The sequence below is a fragment of the Schistocerca serialis genome, chromosome 6, assembly GCF_023864345.2.
Source record: "Schistocerca serialis cubense isolate TAMUIC-IGC-003099 chromosome 6, iqSchSeri2.2, whole genome shotgun sequence".
In the NCBI taxonomy this organism is placed as follows: domain Eukaryota; kingdom Metazoa; phylum Arthropoda; class Insecta; order Orthoptera; family Acrididae; genus Schistocerca; species Schistocerca serialis.
In genome coordinates this window covers 413,213,253-413,236,902 of record NC_064643.1, presented here as the reverse complement: position 1 = coordinate 413,236,902, position 23,650 = coordinate 413,213,253, and the positions used below count along the sequence as shown (strand labels likewise).

Sequence of the window (23,650 nt, the reverse complement as noted above, 5' to 3'; positions counted from 1 at the left end):
TGCCAACTTCCTTTACACTAACATCCCTAATGCCCATGGCCTCAATGCTACTGAACACTACCTTTCTCAACATCTGACAGATTCAAAAACCAACAACTTCCTTCCCAGTCTCTATGACCAACTATATCCTCGTCCACTATTACTTCTCCTTTGAAGGCATTACCTACAAACAAATCCGGGATACAGCTATGGGCGCCCGTTTTGCACTATCCTATGTCAGTCTATGCAAGAGCCATCTAGAGGAATCCTTCCTAAACACCCAGAATCCCAAACCCCTCACCTGGTTCACATTCATTGATGACATCTTTGCAATTTGGATCAAGGGTGAGGATACCCTATCCACATTCCTTCAAAACCTCAACAACTTCTCCCCCATTTGCTTCATCTGGTCTTACCCAATCTAACAAGCTAGCCTCCTAGATGTTGACCTCCACCTCAAAGGTGGCTACATCAGTATCTCTGTCCATATCAAACCTACTAACCACCAGTAATACCTCCACTTTGACAGCTGCCACCCACTCCCTATCAAGAAGTCACTTCTATACAGCCTAACCACTCATCGTCATTGCATCTGCAGTGATGAGCAGTCCCTCTCGAAATACAATGAGAGTCTTACTGAAGCCTTCACAAACTGTAGTTATTCTCCCAACCTTGTACAAAAACAAATCTCCCATGCCTTATCTTTCCCATCTCCCATCACCACACAAAGTCCCACCTCTGACCACAGAGCACCATTCTCCTCATAACTCAGGAGCAATAAGGATTGGAGAAACTGAATTACATTCTCCATTAGGGTTTTGACTACCTCTCGTCATGCCCTGAAATGAGGAATGTCCTGTCTACTACCCTTCCCACCCCCTTTGTCATCTAATTTTGACAAAGGCCTCACAGGCTGAATGCTTTATTTGTGACAGTCTTTTCGTTGTGCCTATGAGGAACTCTGCATCTCTGATATATGGTGAGCAGCAACTTTCCTTTTCACAATATTGTTACATTCCATCCTAGATTTTCCATTGTTTGATTGTACAAATGCAATGTACTTGTTTTATCAGAAAGTGAATACATGTATTACAAATAAGAAGAGTCTGAAATCATTCAGCAATAGCTGGTTTCTGAAGTAACTGCTCAGGTTGATATCACAACAGAAGAAAAGGAGTCTGAAGCCAAGATATCTGGGACACTGTATTACTGCAACTACTTCCAAGTGCAAAAATCTAAAGTTTATAATCTATGGTGACCATAAAATACACACAAGTGGACTGTTTGCAGAAGCATGATACATTGAAGCCATTGACTTCATGAACTCCACTGTCATCATTCTCAGGAACTGCCTGTTTGTTCTACTGGTCCTGTGTTACCACCAATGTGAGTGATTATAAACTGTGTTCTACCACATGAAGTAGAACAGAAAAAGTGCTCACAAAATTCAACAAGTGTGTGGAAACAGAACACTTAAATACAAAACCCAAAAAGATACAAAATTAAAATTTATAAAATTATGCCTGTACTATTACTGTTGTATAGAAGTGAGAGTTGAATAAATAAAAAGAACAATGGCAGCAAAATACAGGTAGCAGAAATGACATTCTTGAAGAGAAAGAAAGGGTGCATAAGATTTAATAAAGAGTTTAAAAAAGATGGTGGTGTTTGAAAAGATTTGAATGTGTACTATTAATAAAAAAATAAATGAATATGGGTGTGTGGGGGTGGAGGGGGGGGCAGGGGGGGGGGATAACATGTGAATAAAGTGAGATATGAAAGACCACCTACAAACATCCTTGAACTACATCCCAAAATGAAGAAAAGACATAGATCAACCATGGAAATGAAAGAAATACATTTTATGAAGGCGGAACAGGCATACTCCTTATCCCTGCACACAAGTAGATGATGAAAGCAAGTCTCGAAGCATGATTGCTGCAAACACTGCTGATTGTATAAGTTGACTACAAGTAAAACAGGGGATAAACATAACCATGCCAAACATAGCCAAACAAACAATGGAATAGGTTTACAACAAGTTCATAGTGAACAGCTGAATCTTTAGTTTCTGAAAAACTCATACTGTACAACTCTATGGATATGAAGTGTATTAAACATGACCACAAGAAGACATATATGGGCATACAACATATAAAACTTTGTGTGTCTAGTTCTTAAGCACCCAGATAGCTAGCAGTATGAGGTGGCACCAGCACATCCATAACTTAAGCATAGAGCTCACAGCATTGCCTACTTTGCACTTTTCTCATTGTGTTGACATCAGACTCCATTACTAGTGTAATCTGCACCCTTTTTGCTCAATACTGTCGTGTGACATAAAATTCTGAGGAAGTGCATTACAGTCAAAAAATTATATAACCCACATAAGCCAAATGTAAGAATATTGTGTAAAACTTATAACTGGACATCTTACTTCAGGAGCTTTAAGTCAGTAGACATACGTGACAATACATTAACTCAGTAAAGGCATTTTCAGTTATTAATAGGGGTGAAGTTATGATGAAGTCACAATTCACATTTGTAATATTATACAAAAAAGTAATTTCAGTGTCAACATTGCACCCATCTCTACGGTACTGAAAGAGGTTTCACTTTACAGTGTCAAAGTCTTTAATAGGTTATCAAAAATCAGGCAAGAAATTAGAAACTCTCATATATTAAAAAATAAAGTGAATCATAGACTTATTAGATATTCCTGCTATATCAAAAATACAATAAAATGAGTACCTTATTAGGCCCGCTCCCTGCAATTAATCAGAACATTCGGGATTCATAGGTTTAAATTATGTTAAACACATTCATATTAAATATATTTTAACTTTTCTGATCCATAGACAGCTGATTTGTTCTCTGGGATCAATAATGTAATGTAAATAGGCAGTAATAAGTATTAGGTAAAAACAACACTGAGTAGCTTAAGAAGAAAAACCTGTTGCTTTTTACAAAGTATTTACTTCTCTACTAAAAACATGTAGAAGTGTTTAGAAGTAATTCCCATGATTAACCTGTGATTAGACTTGCACTTGTACTTGGTTGCTAGTATATCTCCAAAATTACTCTGAGTTGATGTAAACTTGAGCACAGAGCTCACAGTATTGCCTACTTTGCACTTTTTCATTGTGATAGATATATAGTTAGTCAGTTAGTTCATTTGTCCATCCAATCCATCCATCCAATCCATCCATCCATCCATCCATCCATCCATCCATTCATACTCACACTGTTAGTTCCCATTTAAGGCACATGTGACCTAACCCACCAGTTGGGGTGCCAAGCTGATAGTGATGTCGAAAGCCCATAAATATGAATTTTCTACACATGATGAACCACAATTAGTAGCAACAACTTGGGGCACCAACGTGAGAGGTGTGCCAGGGGTGTCCAAGCACAAGATTTGTACATCGTCCACATAGCAATCAGTAACAAGAACTGACAGGGGTGAAAGTCTACGAGGAAAAAGGGGGGGGGGGGGGGGCACCAAATGATAAATTGCTTGTGTGGCAAATGTTCTGAAACTGGCCCTGCACACTGTGTTCCAAAAATTCCAAAATAAATAAGAGAGGGCTGTAGAATAGTTAAATTATTATCAGCATTAATAATTATAAGAACTATATATCTGGAAAGAAGCAGTTACCTTGAAAAGAAAAATAGCATTCACAACTACTCAACTGTTATTTTTATCTACTACTTCAAATGTAGCATTTATATAACTTTACACAGAACACTATCAACAATCAAAATACCAATAAAGTTATCTCATGGTTACAGTCTGCTAGCAGCCTTGTAGAAGCTTTGCACCAAAATGTCTGTCTGACTCCAATTCAAGGATTCATGTTCTATAAAGAAAATATTTTACTTCTAGTAATGTGATTCTGTGGTCTCATAAACTGACATACAGCTTTAAGAGAGGTGTGCTGACCACATGCCCCTCCATATCTGTATCCAGTGATGTCTGTGGGCTGAGGATGACATGGCGGCCAGTTGGTACCATTCGGCCACCATTTTTTTAAAAAGTGATTATGAATTTTAGGGTTAATCCTAAATTTTGCCTTATTCTTAACCAAAAATAGTGTTAGTAAATTTATATGCATGTACGTTTTAAGAATTTCAACATTTATTATGATGCTTCCGCAGTTCTATCTGTAAGTCACCACAATGAGAGACTTTTCGAAGTGCATGGCCATTAGAACTGAGCTTCCCAGCTACCTTTTTCACATATTTTTGGTAGCTCAATTTGCTGTCCATTTTACATGTGGAGTTTCACTTAGCTTGTACCCACCGACCTGTGTTTCTGGTACCTGTAAGCCATTTTCATTTATTTGCAATTGTATAATATTAGCTTTTGTAAGATTAAAAGTTAACGTGTTTGCTGTGAACCTGTGGTAAACCTGGTGGCATCTAGTATGGATTTGTTTGAGCCCTTTGCAGCATACTTGTATATCTGCAAACATAACAGTTTTTGAAATGCCCTAGTATTTCATTTATGTAGATCACGAATAGTAGTATGACAAGTACTGAACCTTGTGGAACTTCATATTGTAATGTTTCCACACTACAAATTTACTTTTATTCCTGTGCTGTTATTTGTTTATGTGATACTTTGATTTCTGTTGTTGAGATGCGATTCCTCCTATGCCATTAATGACATTAACATTTTTATGTTACTTCAACTGTAAATGTAACTGTAAAGAAAAACTGTTGAACAATCCTCATTCTTCTTCTTTTGAAGCTTCTCCTTCAAGAAAGGACACATGGAACATAATGTGTGAATTATTCAATAAACAATTACTATCCAAATGATTTGATACCTCTACAAAGTACCAAATTCTGTACATTTCAGAGAATGGCTGGAAATAAGTAAAGAGTGACAGTAGAAATTAGTGTACTCATTTCATTATTTTGAGTAACTTGAAACCTCTTTCTTCACAATTTATTGCCAGATGCCTTCCTCAAAATCGGTGTTTCCTCACACCAGAGATATGAATTGTCTATTCAGAGTTGGTTTTTACCACTCATGTTGTCTTAAATCACATAGTTTCTTCTCCAGTTCACCTATGCAACTCTCTCACACAATCTTCTCTAGTTTTTCCTTTCAGTTTGTTTCCTTCTTCATTCTTCTTCTTCTTCTTCTTCTTCTTCTTCTTCTTCTGCTTTTACGGCCTCATTGGACCACTTCAGTCAATCATTTCTGGTCCTCTTCTTTGGTATTTTCCCCTTCCGAGTGGCCCAGTATCTCTTCATTCGTTCCAATGCTTTTCGTCGTTCCTTATCTGTAAATACCCTTTTCATTGTATGTCGTTTGTCAATTTTTGGTTTAAATCTTATTTCTGTGTCCCTCAACTTCTTTAAATTTGGCGTTTTGTTCTGCAAATCATCCAGAGTTATTTCCAGTTCTTCCATATCCTCTCTTATTTCCTTAAGCCATCCTCCTAATTGTTTCAAATTCCAGAGTTTCTCAATAATTTTCCTTGATAATCTGGTTTCTGGTGTCCTCAGGATGTGACCACAAAAAGAGATCCTTTTCTTTCGTATAGTATCAGTGATGGGCTCCAGTTCTCTGTATACCACTTCATTTGGAACTATCCGCCATTGCCCAGCTTTTTGATATTTCTTATTTATGCATGTTCTAGCAATTCTTCTCTCTACTTTTAAAATTTTGTCAATTCTGTTTTTCTGGGTGACTTTAAAAAGTGTTTCACTTCCGTATGTAACCTCTGGTTGAACCACCATTTTGTAATGTTTTAATTTTGTTTTAATTGATAGACATTTTTTATTGTACGTAGACCATGTTAGTTTTTTGAGCTTTTATCATTTTATTAGTTCTTGCTCGCCATGCAGGTTTCTCGTCCAATTTATGTGTTATAATTTCACCCAGGTATTTAAATTGTTTCACTATTTTAATTTCCCTATTGTTCACTGTGATGTGATCTATTACAAGTGGATCCGTTACCATTATTTCAGTCTTTTCAAATGATATCGGGAGTCCTAATTTTTGTGCTATATTTTGTAAGCTTGTTATTTGTTTCGTGGCTTCCTGAATATTATTAGCTAGTAATGCTAGGTCATCAGCAAATCCCAAGCAATTTAGGTTTATTTTATCTTTCTTAGTTCCAGTTTTAATATTCATAGGATTTTCCTTGTACCATTCTCTCATTACATATTCAAGAGCACAATTGAATAGCAATGGTGATAAACAATCTCCCTGTCTCAACCCTGTTTTAATCGTAAATGGTTCAGATATTTCTCCTCTAAATTTTACTTTGGATTTGGTGTTTGTTAAGGTTAACTGTATCATTTTTATTAATTTAGGATGAAGTTCAAAATTCCTTAATATTTTCATCATTGAAGATCTATGGATGCAATCATACGCCTTTTTGAAATCTACAAAGGTTATCACTAGTTGTTTTTGCCTTCTTTTGTAGACATCCATAACTAACTTCAAGGTGATTATCTGTTCTGGGCAGCTTCTCCAGGATCTAAATCCTCCTTGATATTCTCCCAGTTCCAGTTCTAATTGATCTTTACAGCGATTGTATAGTATTCTTGACATGATCTTATATGTGCAGTCCAAAAGGGAAATTCCTCTATAGTTGTCTGGATTTGATTTTTCTCCTTTCTTATGTAATGGATGTATTATAGCAGTAGTCCAATTTTCTGGTAATTTCTCTTCATTCCAGATTTTTACTATGCATTGGTGTAATGCTATCTTTACTGGTTCTGCTGCATATTTCCAAAGTTCAGCAAAAGTTTGATCTTCTCCACTTGCTTTGTAGTTTTTGAGTTCTTTCAAAGCTCAGTAGACCTCATTAATTGTAGGTGGATTTATATTTTCTGCTGGTGTTTTAATTGGGGTTTCTGTGTTTATCTGAAGAAGTTCTGGGGGATCTTCACAATTTAGTAACTTGTTAAATGTTTCTGCTAGAATTTCTGTATTTTTACTATCGCTATGGGCTAGGTTATTATCTTTATCTTTTAACATTAATGGTGGAGGATCATATCTTTGTAATTGTCTGCCAAATATTTTGTAATAGTCTCTTGAGTTTGTTTTTTCACTATTTGTTTCTATCATTAGAAGTATATCTTTTTGGTACTGATGTTTAACTCTCCTTATTATTTTTTGTGTTGTCTTCCTTTGTTTTGTGAGTTCCAAATATGATTTTTCTGTTTTTTCATTTTGATGCCTTAACCAGGCTTGGTGTTGATCCAACACTGCTTCATCACATTCATCGTTCCACCACTGGTGTTTTTTCCTTGGATTTATAGGGGCAACTTGTTCAGCTATTTGTTTCGATTTGGGAATTATTTCTTCCAGATCATCTGTTATTTTTATATACCTGGTTTGTGCTTCATAATCCTCATTTTGTATCAGTTTATGAGGGTCATAGGTTCTCTTCTTCTTCTGGTGGGATTTTTTCTTTGCTAATGGGGTTAATTTAATTTTAATTTTTATCATGTAATGATCTGATCTGGTATCTGTCCCTCTCAGTACTTTCACATTGTAAATTTCCTTGTGGTAATTCTTATCCATGCAGACATGGTTCAGTTGCCATTCTCCTTTTTTCCAGTCTGAATGTTTCCAAGTTTTTAGTTTACTTGGTCTTCTCTTAAAATACGTCGACTTTGAGATCATGTCATGGTTTCTGCAAAATTCCACTAGTCTTATGCCATTTTTGTTTGTTCTTCTTTGTGCTGTCCATTTCCCTATTATGTCTCTATATCTCTTTTCCCTTCCTAATTGGGCATTGAAGTCTCCAATTAAAATTTTGATGTGATTTTTATTAATGTTATTCGTCGTTTGATCTAAGAGCTCCCAAAATTTTTCTACCTCTTCTCTGTGTTCTTTTTTATTATTTTTATCATTTGTCGGGGCATGGGCATTTATTATTGTGTACATTTTATTTGCAGCTTTTAGAGTTAATGTTGGAAATGAGCGTTTGGCGTCATTGGCCGGGAGGCCCCTCGCGGGGCAGGTCCGGCCGCCATATCGCAGGTCTTATTACATTCGGCGCCACATTGGGCGACCTGCACGCCGGATGGGGATGAAATGATGATGAACACAACACAACGCCCAGTCCCTGAGCGGAGAAAATCTCCGACCCAGCCGGGAATCGAACCCGGGCCCAGAGGACGGCAATCCGTCACGCTGACCACTCAGCTACTGGGGCGGACAGAGTTAATGTTGAGAGCCTGGGAGATTGTGCTTTAAATTTTATTATGGACTCTATTATTTTCAGACTCACCATGAATCCTGTTCCAAATTGTGGACACTGTTTCATGACTCTTTTCCCTGGTATTCCCTTATAAATCCTATATCTTTGTGATTCTATCGGCTCCTGATCAGTATTTCTCATTTCTTGAAGTCCGGTTATGAGAATCCCCTTGCGATCCATTTCATCCGTCAGAATTTTGAGTTTGCCTGGTTGTATGAGGGAATTTATATTGTGTGTCGCAATGTAGTTTATTTGTCCAGTCTTGAGTTTTGGTCGTCTGTCCGTTTTGGGTATTTTCAGATGCTCCGACTCATCCAAGTTATCTTTCAGGTGACTGCCCACCGTATCCGAGTGCAGTCTTCCTTGGTTATTGCCAAGCGGTGGATTATTCCTTGAAAGATTTCCTTCCATGTTTGACTTTCAAAGGTAGTCAACCTTGTATGGAGCAAGCTCCGAGTTACAACTACGGTTGTTAGCCGTAGAGCCTTCTTCATTCATTATGTCACTTTTATCACGATTTCTGCCTTTTTCTCTGCTTCCTTGGTCTGTGATGACTTTCTGACATTCTTCCTGCTTACCTTCAGTTAACTTTACGCCACTTCACAGTGTTTGCAGATGACACAAACACTGTGATAGACAACAAAACATGCACTGACATAAGAGTTTAATGTCAACTAATTACTTGTAGATGCTATGAAATGGTTCACAGTAAAGTCTAGAAGTCTAGCACTAAACCTCAGCAAAACTAACTGTATTCTACATTCCAATCACAAAAGCCCACAGAATATTGTTATTGTGCATGAGATGCAGTGGATATAGAAGGTATACTTTTCAAAATTCTTAGGTGTGCATATACCATGTGTCCACAAAGTCTGTCGGCAGCTGTGAGCCTCACGTGCCTTGCATTGCAAGGTGTGTAGGGTTGGCAGCACACTCAAGTCTCATCTGCACATATTCTGTGGTAGATTGTAAACAGTGGTGTTTTGTGTGTATTGCAGATGTTAGGTGGGTAAGCTGGATGCAGTAAGAATGGTTACTACTGTAGAGAGGGCATTTATAAGGCATTTATAATGGAAGAGTTATAATGTGCAGGAGGAAACTTTACGGTGCATGTGAAGTGGCAATTTAAATTGCATTTTCCTGCTTCAAGATGTCCACATTGTGACGGTGTAGATGATTTGATTCAAATCCAGATATAGTTTCACTTCATGATATATCACCAACTGTTAGGCCCACAATTTTAACAGAACAGAAGCTTGATGATATTTCGGACACTGTGTAGGGGAGCCCAACAAAATTCATGAGGAGATTATCATGAGTGTCTAAAGTCTCTTGCATGACAGTATGTAAGGCTGTAATCAAAGAACTGGGGATGTATCCATATAAAATTACTGCTGTGCGACAATTACATTGTATGGATCATGTGAAATGAATAGTGCATTCCATACAGTTCCAGCAATTTGTTAACCAACATGGAGTTGGTGTTTTAGATTGAACCTTTTTCAACTCACGAGGCTTGGTTTCATCTATCTGGCTACATTAATTTCCAAAACTCACACATTTTGACACCAGAAAATTCACATGCCTTAAGATAAATACCATTGCATGCAGAGAATATTGAGGTGTGGTTTGCCATAATGCAAGCATGAATTATAGGGCTGATCTTTTTCAATGCTACTGTTACTTTGGTGTCTATTCTTCCCAGACATTTTATCAATTTATTGACCTGCTGAATGAAAATGAGACCAGTCATTCATTTTTCCAACAAGACAGCACTACTGCTCCCACTCATATGGGACACCAGTCCCTATGACTTCTAGATGACATCTCTGGAGACAGAATAATTACAAGATGTTTCTGGCCCCCGCACTCACTGGATCTGCCTCTGCCTGACTATTTCCTTTGGGGTAAGGGTAAAACATTTATGTTTCAAAATAATAGAAAGCCAATTGATGAATCAAAGACAGTGGTAATAGATATCTGCATTTGATTACATGTGCAAATTGGTAAAGATGTCTGTAAATAAATGTAAATGTTAAGTTTGTTTGTGTGGTCATCCTCGGTAGCAAGCACAGAAACACTTATTTTGTAAATGTGTTCAACTATGCCTTCAACAAAGAGGAAAACATTTCCAGCACATATTGGTGAGTACAGTAGATTTAATTGTAATTAATATAATTAAGTTATTTCATTGTTTTAATTGTAATAACGTTGAATTCCATCTCCCAACATTACTGCAGTCACTAGCAGTGAATCCCAGCCTCTAGCTCATACAACAACATGAGTGTGCTGCCAGCCTTACCCACCCCGCAAAGTGAGATATGCAGGTCACCACTTCAGAGAGACTTTTTGGATGCACTGTAGATAACAGGCTTAATGAGGAACACCACATCCTCAAAACATTGAAAAGATTTAGCTCAGCAACATTTACGATCAGTATAATCTAAAAACTAAGAGACATAAATGTCTCAAAATCCGTTTATTTTGGCTACTTCCATTCCCTAATGTGTTGTGTAATCCTCTCCTGGGGCAATTCATTGCTGTCGAAAGAAAATCTTTACCATTCAGAAAAAAGTTGGCTGCGTTGTGTGTGAAGTGCTTCCAAAAACCTCATCTTGTACTCTTTTGAAGCCAGTTGGGATATTAACCACTACCTCACAGTATCTCCTCTTGAACATGACATTCATACTACACAATCCTTCTTGATATGAAACAAAATAGTCATACCACCATCATAATATAAGAAGGAGCTGTAGCATTACAGTGTGACCTAAAGAATGTGTCTCTAGTGCAAAAAAGCATAAAATACAGCAGCACAAAAATTTTCAACTGATTCTGAAGTAATCTAAAGTCCATAATGAAGTAATAACAGATTATTTAAAGCAGCCTAAAGGATTTGTTGGTTCAAAAAAGTTTTTGTTCTCAAGATGAATTCTTCAACACAGACAGATATGACTATTTCACATACCTTTGTGTGTCCCATTTTAATGCCCCTTGCTGCTTTAATTACACCTTAAAAATCATATTTTTTGTGTTATGTAATTCATGGAAATGGCCTTACTACTCACAAATCAAACTGTATTTTCAAGTAATATCTGAAAGTTGTGTTTTAACTCTGTATTGTTTATGATTTTAACACAACATAACAATGAACTGAATGTTTTGACTTGTTCCAAGTACATGTGCTATACCACAATAATTGATCTATGAAAAATGTATCACAATAAATAAATAAAAAATTCAGCTGCATCTTGTGATCTCTTGCAGTTTTAGTTTCCATAATTGACACATGCTTTCATTTTCTTGATATGACTTTTTGCAAGTTTGTCAATTAACTGCCTGTAGTGTCTTACAGTTCATTTTTAATTTAAATGTCAGCTTTAAAAGTCAATATTCCTCCTTATTCCTGTTACACAGTTTGTTTCTGTCCTGATGAAGTTTTAGAATACCTTTGCTTTCAGTTAGCATCCTTTACTTTTTTCTACTTGCTGTCTGTTTCTTACTCCTAATAACTGAACTACTTGAAAGATCAGTTTCTGTTTTTATGTTTGTTTATCTGTCAGCAATTATTAAATGGTCTTGTCTCAGCAGAAGATGATCTAATGTTGCATTTTTGTACCATCTTTTATTTATATCTCTGCTATAATATCTTACCTTCTGTGATCTGTATAAATCATATATCATCTCCAGTCCCTCCATTTCTGTCTTTGCTTCAACAAAGGCTGAGTAGTCAGCTGGAGGCAAATCAAATAGCATTTCTGTGTTCATGAATTCAAGTCGCTGTTCATCAAGCTCAGCAAACTGGGGAGAATATTCCTGCAAATGAAAAAAATACAATACTCTAAGAATGATGAAAACAACTTTTTTCAAAAATTACATCTTAAAATTCATTATTCTCTAGAATTGAAGTGTAGTTGACACAACCAGAACAATAGGCACTGTTTGTACTAGAAAAATTCCATCGTTTCTTAGAAATATATGTTTACATAAAGGTGATTTATGGCTATTTAAGTACTTATTTCTGTTCAGTATTTTATCTAACAAAAACCGGAAATTCTAGGATCGAATAACAACTACAGGATATGGATAGGTTGCTACTCACTATGTAGAGAAGGTGTTGACTGACATACAAGTTTTATCCAGGAAGTTAACAGGGGATGATTCATAGAGACGGGGGGGGGGGGGGGGGGGGGGGTAAGACAAATAAGTTGTTCCTGAAGAGGGGCAGCAGCCTTTTCAGTAGTTGCAGGGGCAACAGTCTGATGATTGACTGATCTGGCCTTGTAACAATAACCAAAACGGCCTTGCTGTGCTGGTACTGCGAACGGCTGAAAGCAAGGGGAAACTACGGCCGTAATTTTTCCCGAGGGCATGCAGCTTTACTGTATGGATAAATGATGATGGCGTCCTCTTGGTTAAATATTCCAGAGGTAAAATAGTCCCCCATTCGGATCTCCGGGCAGAGACTACTCAAGAGGACGTCGTTATCAGGAGAAAGAAAACAGGCGTTCTACGGATCGGAGCGTGGAATATCAGATCCCTTAATCGGGCAGGCAGGTTAGAAAATTTAAAAAGGGAAATGGATAGGTTAAAATTGGATATGGTGGGAATTAGTGAAGTTTGGTGGCAGGAGGAACAAGACTTTTGGTCAGTTGAACACAGGGTCATAAATACAAAATCAGATAGGGGTATTGCAGGAGTGAGTTTAATAATGAATAAAACAATAGGAATGCAGGTAAGCTACTACAAACAGCATAGTGAACGCATTGTTGTGGCCAAGATAGAAATGAAGCCCACGCCTACGACAGTAGTACAAGTCTATATGCCAACTAGCTCTGCAGATGACGAAGAAATTGAAGAAATGTATTATGAAATAAAGGAAATTATTCAGATAGTGAAGGGAGACGAAAGTTTAATAGCCATGGGTGACTGGAATTCGGTAGTAGGAAAAGGGAGAGAAGGAAACGTAGCAGGTGAATATGTATTTTGGATAAGAAATGAAAGAGGAAGCCGTCTGGTAGAATTTCGCGCAGAGCATAACTTAATCATACCTAACACTTGGTTCAAGAATCATCAAAGAAGGTTGTATACATGGAAGAACCCTGCAGATACTAAAAGGTATCAGATAGATTATATAATGGTAAGACAGAGATTTAGGAACCAGGTTTTAAATTGTAAGACATTTCCAGGGGCAGATGTGGACTCTGACCACAATCTATTGGTTATGAACTGCAGATTAAAACTGAAGAAACTGCAAAAAGGTGGGCATTTAAGGAGATGGGACCTAGACAAACTGACTAAACCAGAGGTTGTACAGAGTTTCAGGGAGAGCATAAGGGAACAATTGACAAGAATGGGGGAAAGAAATACAGTAGAAGAAGAATGGGTAGCTTTGAGGGATGAAGTAGTGAAGGCAGCAGAGGATCAAGTAGGTAAAAAGACGAGGGCTAATAGAAATCCTTGGGTGACAGAAGAAATATTGAATTTAATTGACGGAAGGAGAAAATATAAAAATGCAGTAAATGAAACAGGCAAAAAGGAATACAAATTCTCAAAAATGAGATCGACAGGAAGTGCAAAACGGCTAAGTTGGCATGGCTAGAGGACAAATGTAAGGATATAGAGGCTTATCTCACTAGAGGTAAGATAGATACTGCCTACAGGAAAATTAAAGAGACCTTTGGAGAAAAGAGAACGACTTGTTTGAATATCAAGAGCTCAGATGGAAACCCAGTTCTAAGCGAAGAAGGGAAAGCAGAAAGGTGGAAAGAGTATATAGAGGGTCTATACAAGGGCGATGTACTTGAGGACAATATAATAGAAATGGAAGAGGATGTAGATGAAGATGAAATGGGAGATATGATACTGCGTGAAGAGTTTGACAGAGCACTGAAAGACCTGAGTCGAAACAAAGACCCGGGAGTAGACAACATTCCATTAGAACTACTGACAGCCTTGGGAGAGCCAGTCCTGACAAAACTCTACCGTCTGGTGAGCAAGATGTATGAAACAGGCGAAATACCCTCAGACTTCAAGAAGAATATAATAATTCCAATCCCAAAGAAAGCAGGTGTTGACAGATGTGAAAATTACCGAACTATCAGTTTAATAAGTCACAGCTGCAAAATACTAACACGAATTCTTTACAAACGAATGGAAAAACTAGTACAAGCCAATCTCGGGGGAGGTCAGTTTGGATTCCGTAGAAACACGGGAACACGTGAGGCAATACTGACCTTACGACTTATCTTAGAAGAAAGATTAAGGAAAGGCAAACCTACATTTCTAGCATTTGTAGGCTTAGAGAAAGCTTTTGACAATGTTGACTGGAATACTCTCTTTCAAATTCTGAAGGTAGCAGGAGTAAAATACAGGGAGCGAAAGGCTATTTACAATTTGTACAGAAACCAGATAGCAGTTATAAGAGTCGAGGGGTATGAAAGGGAAGCAGTGGTTGGGAAGGGAGTGAGACAGGGTTGTAGCCTCTCCCCGATGTTATTCAATCTGTATATTGAGCTAGCAGTAAAGGAAACAAGAGAAAAAGTCAGAGTAGGTATTAAAATCTATGGAGAAGAAATAAAAACTTTAAGGTACGCCGATGACATTGTAATTCTGTCAGACACAGCAAAGGACTTGGAAGAGCAGTTGAACGGAATGGACAGTGTCTTAAAAGGAGGATATAAGATGAACATCAACAAAAGCAAAACGAGGATAATGGAATGTAGTCGAATTAAGTTGGGTGATTCTGAGGGAATTAGATTAGGAAGTGAGACACTTAAAGCAGTAAAGGAGTTTTGCTACTTGGGGAGCAAAATAACTGATGATGGTCGAAGTAGAGAGGATATAAAATGTAGACTGGCAATGGCAAGGAAAGCGTTTCTGAAGAAGAGAAATTTGCTAACATCGGGTATAGATTTAAATGGCAGGAAGTCGTTTCTGAAAGTATATGTATGGAGTGTAGCCATGTATGGAAGTGAAACATGGACGATAACTAGTTTGGACAAGAAGAGAATAGAAGCTTTGGAAATGTGGTGCTACAGAAGAATGCTGAAGATTAGATGGGTAGATCATGTAACTAATGAGGAGGTACTGAATAGGATTGGGGAGAAGATGAGTTTGTGGCACAACTTGACTAGAAGACGGGATCGGTTGGTAGGACATGTTATGAGGCATCAAGGGATCACACATTTAGTATTGGAGGGCAGCGTGGAGGGTGAAAATCATAGAGGGAGACCAAGAGATGAATACACTAAACAGATTCAGAAGGATGTATGTTGCATTAGGTACTGGGAGATGAAGAAGCTTGCACAGGATAGAGTAGCGTGGAGAGCTGCATCAAACCAGTCTCAGGACTGAAGACCACAACAACAACAACATTTTAATTTGTATTTGAAAATTTTGTTACTGTCTGTTAGATATTTTACTTTCATCAGTAGACTATCAAACCCATTTATATCTATGTATTTTAGTCCCATCTATATCCTTCCAGTACGTTACTTTTGACTATGTCTGTTACTTAAATAGACTGCTGACAATAAATTTCATCAGTGAATAAATGTATTGTGAAGCTGTCATTAATATTCCTATCTGCTTAAACATATGCACATAAGATAGAAATTGTACTCCTGGTACTATGAATACTTTACTTTGCCTAAGGGTGGAGTTACGTCAAATAATTGTCCATGAACATTAATGAACGAAAACATATAAAACATTGTAAGGAAAAAGATGGATTGCTACTTTTACTACTTATTGTAAAGATGATACATTAAGTTGCAGGCAGGTACAATTGAAAGACACTTATATATCTCACACATTAGCTTTCAGCCAAAGCCTTTGTCAGAAAAAGAAAAGGAAACACATACTCATTCAAGCAAGCTAGTATGACTGAATATGTGTGTGTTCCTCTTTCTTTAGCAGATGAAGGCTTTGGCCAAATGCTAACATTAAGGGTCTTGTCTAATGTTTGCAATTACTGCTAAGTCAAAATACCAGGTTTGTTCACTTTAACTCTTTATCAATACGCAAAAAAAAAAAAAAAAAATCTTCGAATTTACAAATTTGTTTCTTGTTGTTATAGAACATTAATTGGACCTAAGATGTTTTTGATCATACAAAATCAAATGAACTGTGTATTTTCACAATTTAAAGCTGACACATTTGTGTAAAATTAGTAAACAAGTTACACAACATCATAAACAGCTCTCTCAGTGGCTGCTTCTTTAATGAAATTCATAACAATACCTGTATGGCTGTCAAAATGATTTGGGGTGACTATCAATTTAAGATAGTTGCCTCTTTGGATTGAACCTCTTTGACTCCTTCCCCATTGTGAGGTTTTGGCTTAACAACAAGTGTGGAATCTTGTTATAGTGTGTTCTAAGTGAAAAAAATAGTGTTGTACACTACTGTATGTATAGTGGTTACTATTAACCAGTCATATGTAGTTCCACATTGGTGACCAAAACTTCATGCAGTTGTCATATTTTCTTCACCACGCTACACAGTTATATTCGTCAAATAGTCATAGACAAAGGATTCTGAAAGAGGCTAAGTTACTTTCCATTTGTGTGCACCAGATGTATCACAAGTTTAGCATTTGTTGCTTGCAGTACAAGTTTCAGCCACAGCTCATCTACTTGTGCTACTGGACTCATAAATGGAGCACCATAACCTGTCTGTGTGCATGCCTCCATGGCAGCAAGTCCAAGTCATGCTGCCGAATGTGACACTACGTCACCTGGACAATACAATGTGCCCATATTCCAATTCTATGCCAGTTATGCAAGAGGATCAGTTCATGGGATGCCTACTTATTTGCCAGTGCCAGTACTGCTACCGCTGGCTTGCCTACCAGCCTGCCTGCTTCTTCTGCACCATTTTGGTATACGCTGGCCAGGGCTGCCTTTTCGTCCACACTCGACAGAATTGCAACTTCGTCTGAATCCATTGCTAGCACTATGTTGTTTTACGCTTCCACACCTTCTGCGCCGAGCCTTCCGTGCCACCCTCTGCTGGTCGCCACCAAGTCCTCGGGTGATATACCACTTTCCAGACCAGTGTCCTCACACCTCTGTCATTCGACACATTACCTATGTTTCACCTGCACCTGCCGGCTTCTCATCAATCCATGCCTGCCACATCAGGTTTTTTGCGTGCCTTTTTTATGGACTCTGCACAGACCTTGGGCCACGGATCATCTAGCGCACAAGTCACTACTGTACCTTTTCCTGTGTTATGTCCACCTACACCCATGAATTGGTTCTCTCACGTGTTTCCTTCGAGGATGGTGTGCAGAACATTGATGAGTTTTCACTGGAACAATGACCCACCTCGTCATCCACCTGTTCAACTATCGATACTGAAGTGGTGACATAAGCACAAGTTGGCCACTTACCTTGGTTTCCTGCACTCACCAAGGACAGACCAAAGACTTGGGTCACACTGGTAGATAACATCCTCAACATACATGGTGTGCACAGTGATTGACACAAAATTTGTAAGTCTCATCTCACATCTACATGAACATACTGACCTAATCAGTGATTTCATACCCTCCCCATCTTCTTTCCTGAAGTAAGGAAACACCAATTTGATTATTGTTGAGCACCTCTTTCACTCGCCTGAAGATGCCCTCCTCTACATCATTTATGAGGAAGTGTTAGGAGATAAAACTCTTTTGCAACTTTTGTGGCATCTGCGCACCCTTGTCTATTAGGATATGCTGCCTGATTCTGTCCTGTGGACTTTATAAACACTCAAGCTTCCACATGACCTTCACTTGCAACTGTTGTCTAATGGTAACTGATCCTCTGGATGCTCACCTCTGCATCTCAGATAGGGCGTACAACATTATCAACCATCGGCAGCTCTTACCCTGTACCAAGCTCTGTTCGTCTGATATGGTTGAGCCACCTGCCTCACTGGCACCCCACCAGCACCCCTCCTCCTAACGGATGAGGATACCACACATCATGTGAGGTGTTACTGTTGCCACCTGTTGGCCAGACTTGAGCCTTGCTGGCTCCCCCTCCCACAGAACCTCCTGCTTTTGGTACCCAGCACAGTGCAACATATGGCATGAGTGACTCCTGCTGTGTGCCACACTGTATTCACTGTGATGCTTCCACATCACATTTGGTGATGCGCAGCAAGGAACTACTATCTTCCATCTGCATGTGACACAAACACACGATTTGGTTCAGTTTAGGTGTGCTGTCCTGTGCTGTTTCTCCTCAGCACCTCCTCCCACATCAGTCACTATCTCCAGATTATCTGCCTTTCAGCAGGCTTTACGTGCAGGATCTTGCTACACAGTCCTTCTTTCTGGTTGATACTGGTACCAATTTGAGTGTGGTTCGAAGTCACTCCCTCCAGCAGGCTATATCCCGTCATCGATGGTTCTACCTGCTGATAATCACTCTCCTATTGGTGTCTTCAGGGCTGTGACTCTATGACTGCAGTTCTTGCCTGACTTGTTTCTTACTTGGACTTTTTAAATGACCAATGTGGATGTTCCCTTTATTGACATAGATTTCCTTCACTGCCAGGGCCTCTCCCTGACCTCCGCAAGGCAGTGTTACTGCACTACTCATCACGCAAGACTATCCTATGTTTCTCCTCCCCAAAAATGGCCCATCCGGACAATTCATCTGAGCCACTAGTTTGGGCATCTATCAAATTTGCATAGCTTCCTGCGCCCCTCACAGCTGTTCTCACTGATGTCGCTCTGCAGTGCCATGACATCTTTGTTCTTCACTCCTGCGACTCTACACTGGCAGATGTCGACATGATGAATAAATTGCAGCTAGACTGCTAGTTGATGGGAGAGTTCTCTATTTCAAAGGCACCCTACATCAAGGAGTCTGGGCACTTGCCTTCGATGTCTTCACCACTGGTTTCTCAGTTTAGTGAGCTTAACACTTCTTGTGTTTCATGTGCCACGCCTCAGACTTCTCTCAACATCACCCATTCTTTTGACTAGTGACTCTGCATGTCAGATTGGTGCGATTACTAGCAGTATGTGCCATAGATTGCATATCGCAGATGAATCCCCAGTATGCCACCCATCTTGCCACCTTAATGCTACCAAGTTACATCATGCTAAGGCTGTGGTGCAGGAACTGTTAGACAAGAGTATTGTACACCCCTCTGATAGCACCTATTCACATGGTGCCAAAAAAGACAGTTCTTTCTGCCTTTGTCGAGACTACCACAAACTGAAAACTCGTACATCTCTGGACAGTTACTCTATTCCCCATTTTCAGGACTTCGCCCAGAAACTTTACAGCAAACAAGTTTTCAGCGTGATCAACTGGTGCAAAGCATACCATCAGATTCCAATGTTTGAGGACGACATTCCAAAAACAGTGACACTATTCCCTTTGGATTGTACGAATACTGTTTCATGCCGTATGGTCTTAAAAATGCAGCTCAAACTTGGCAACAATTTACTGACTCTATACTGTTTTTGCTCCACTTTAGCTTCGGGTACCTGAATGAATTTTCTCTCCCTCCATCATGGAACATCAACATCATTTTCAATGGGTCCAGCAAGTTCTTTCTGACCACGGTGTGGAAATCAACCACAAAAAATCACAACTCCAAAGCTCCCACGTCCTGTTTCTCAGACATCCTTTCTCACCTAAGGGTATCAGCCTGACATCTGGCCACATTGATTAAATCAATAACCTCCCTCTCCTTGAAAGCTATCAAGGATTGAGATAGTTTCTTGGGATGGTGAACTTTTTCTGATGTCACATTTTCCATGCCCCCTCTCTTCAGGCCTCTTGAACAGACACTTTGGTTGGAAACAACACTTCTGGGTCTCATTAGGTTTAGCGGCGAGAAGATATGAAATGCTCTTCCCTTGACCTCAAGATGGCCCTTACAAATGCAGTCAGGCAGGTACATATATCACTGATGCTTGCCTACCCATCACTACTGATGCGAGTGAAACCTCCGTCAGAGCTGTCTTACAGCAGCATCTCTCTCAGCTTCAGCGTTTCTTCTCCAAAAAACTTTCAGCCTCCCAGTGTAAATGGACCACCTTCGACAGGGAGATTCTGGCCTTTAAAAGGCTATATGTTGTTTTCGACAGGACATTGAAGAAGGAGAAGTCACTGTGTTCACACAACACTGACTGCTGTCTGATGCTCTTTGCAACTGCTCACCTGACATACCCCCTCACCATTTCCATGATATGGACCTCGTATGCCAATATTCAATAGATATCCATTAAAGTGGGAGACTACATGTCATGTGTGTATGCTATTTCTTCTACCATCGACCTGAATGAACTCGTGAGGCAATAGCCTTTGGATGCAGATGCGCGGGACTTAATCAATGACCCTTCATCGCCCCTTATCACACAATCCTGTCATCTCCCTGGCTCAACATCTCCAGTTTTATGCAATGTTTCCATGGGTACTCTTAGACCTGTGATTCCCACATCTCTTCACTTTCAACTCTTTTTGGCCTTACAAAAACCTGGCCTAGCCTGGTATTAAGGCTACTAATAAGTTGGTTATGGAGCGCCATTTTGTGTGGCACAGCATTAACTAGGGCTGCCACAGTTGGAGCCGGGCAGGGCCTGCCTCCCTTGCCAACATAATAAAATTAGTAAGCATGCCCAACTGCCATTAGGCCAGTTTGATAACCTTAAGAGCAGATTTCACCATGTTTATTTTGACCTCATTGGACTCCTACCCCCTTTAATTAGTTATCAGTATATACTATCCATTGTTGATTGCACCAACAAGTGGGTCAAAACGGTCCCTCTACCTGATATTATGGCTGGCTCTGCACCGTGACTTTTCATCAGTAATTGGCTCACACACTTTCGCTGCCCTCTTCCATCACCATCAACCAGGAGCAGCAATTTGAGATATTATTTTTGAATAAACTGTGTGATTTGTGTGGTTCTAACAAATTCCACAGAACAGCATATCATCCTCAGAGTAATGGCTTGATGGAGCATTGGCACATGACTCTGAAAACTGCTCTTAAGTGCCATGATGACTCCCAGGCTGAGACCCTGTCGAGGATTCTCTTGAGGATCCATACTGCTTTCAAAGACGAACTATGCGCCTCTTTGGCCAAGATCTATGGAGAACGTCTTGCTCTTCCAGCTAAGTTTGTTGAGGATGACACTCCTGCTTCGTTAACTGAACTGCCTATCTAGTTGAGCATGTACTCTCACATGTGGCTTGCATGCAACTGCCTCCTCCTTATTGTCACTCTACGCGTCAAGTTTTCCTACAGAAAGAGTTGCCACATTGTGAGTATGTGATGCTTCATGATGATTCTGTTCAACTCGCCCTTCAGCCTCTATATTTAGGCACCTGCAAGGTCTTTGACTGTGCTGCAAACACTATCGACATTTGTTTCCAAGCAAATGCCATATGGTGTCACTAAATTGTGTGAAATCATCAAGCAACCAGAATGATTCCATTCCCTACCTTCTGGCTTGTTCCGACCTTCATCTGGTGTAGACTCATAATCCCATAGTACCAACTGACAACCTGTGCTTCACCTCTCAGTGAAAGTCATGCACATGCAGTACCATGTGCTTCACCTCTCTCAGTGAAAGTGATTTGTGTGCAGTGCTGTACACACATTTTGATGAGAAAAAGCACTCGACTGCTACGTGCTTGTGTGTGCCTGCCACCATGCCTCAAGAACTGTCACCCTCTTCCACCCACTCAGGCATCATGAGATTCATCATTGACGTCTCGGCATATGTCATTGAGGACCTTCCTCTTCAACTGTGAGAGGGTGTGTTGTTCATTGTCCTCACTTATCCATGCTCTCCAGAGGATTCTTCCATCACCCATTTAATGCTACTTTGCACTTTCAACACTCCGCCTGACACAGATGAAGACAATACCTCTGTGTTCAGCAACAGCCTTATTGTCGTCGTATCGATCCTTCAGCAACACATTCCATCGTGGTAAATTCATCTCGGGTTATCAGCTGAGTGGTGGTGTCATCTTGTCGCAATGTTTCGATGAGTTTTGTACCCATCATCTTCTGATGCCAGAAGATGTTGGGTATGAAATTCATTGAAACATTGGGACAAGTTGACGCCACCACTCGACTAATAACCCGAGAAGAATTCATCAGTGGAATACACTGAGAAAGACTGCAATCGCATACACTCCATCATGACTACGCTCCATGCCCATTGTTAGAGCAGGTCATCCCGTTCATCCTCCTTGATGGCTCCACAATTTCGAGGTGTCCACCATAACAGTCCTTCATGCAATAGGTGTGATGATCAGCTGTCTCTTCCTCAATTGTCACTTCTTCATGCTAAACCTCTTTGACTCCTTTTCCAATGTGATGTTTTGGTTTGATAACATGTGTGATCATGTTATACAGTGTTCTAAGTGCAAAAATAAAGTGTCATATGCTACTACTTGTATAGTGGTTACTATTAAACATTAATACATAGTTCCACAGACTAATTCTGCCTCCTGATTCATACAGAACATTATATCATTTTCTCATGCTCTTTGAAAGTTGCTTTCCATTAGAATGTTCAAAACCAGGTACTAGAACAAACAGGCAGCCTGTGTGGCTGACTAGAGGGATAAGAATATCTTGTAGAACAAAGTTGCAATTATATCAAAACGTTAGGGATAAGAATATCTTGTAGAACAAAGTTGCAATTATATCAAAACGTTAGAAACAGTCCAAATCTAAATGCAGCAGCCAATTACAAACAGTATTGTAAGGTGCTTAACAATGTTATTAGGAAGGCAAAAAGTATGTGGTATGCAGATAGAATAGCTAAGTCTCAGGATACTATTAAAACCATATGGTCAGTCATAAAGGAAGTGGCTGGTCTGCAGAGACAGGTCGAGGATATAGGATCAGTGTGTAGTGGGAATGTCCGTGTTACTGATAAGTCACATATATGTACAGTATTTAATAATCACTTTTTGAATATAGCAGGTGAACTAAATAGAACCCTAGTCCCAACAGGGAATCATATAGCGCTCTCAGAAAAAAGTGTTCCGAGACTGTTACCTGAAAAGCTCCTCCACGATACTGACAAGAGGGAGATTGAGTTAATAATCAAATCACCAAAGACCAAGAACTCTAATGGATATGACGGGGTACCTAGCAGAATACTGAAGTATGTATGTATGTATGTATGTATGTATGTTAGCCCAGTACTTAGCCATATCTGTAACTTTTCCTTTAGGAGTGGTCGGTTTCCTGACTGATGAAAGTACTTGGTAGTGAAGCCACTTTATAAAAAGGGAGACATTGATAACGTTGACAATTTCAGACCTATTTCTATGCCATCAGTGTTTGCTAAAGTTATCGAGAAGGTTGTATATACAAGGTTACTGGAGAATTTAAATTCGCATAATTTGCTGTCAAATGTTCAGTTTGGTTTTAGAAATGGTTTAACAACTGAAAGTGCT

At 39.3% G+C, this 23,650-nt stretch overlaps 1 protein-coding gene across 1 annotated transcript in view; it reads right to left on the bottom strand.

Moving 5' to 3' along the window:
• LOC126484896 (dynein axonemal heavy chain 10) overlaps positions 1 to 23,650 on the bottom strand; it is a 1,141,797-nt gene that overhangs the window by 1,040,373 nt on the left and 77,774 nt on the right. Inside the window, exon 13 of the mRNA XM_050108495.1 lies at positions 11,868 to 12,029. Within this exon, the coding sequence (XP_049964452.1) occupies positions 11,868 to 12,029 (162 nt within the window). The remainder of the gene's footprint in view (positions 1 to 11,867; positions 12,030 to 23,650) is intronic.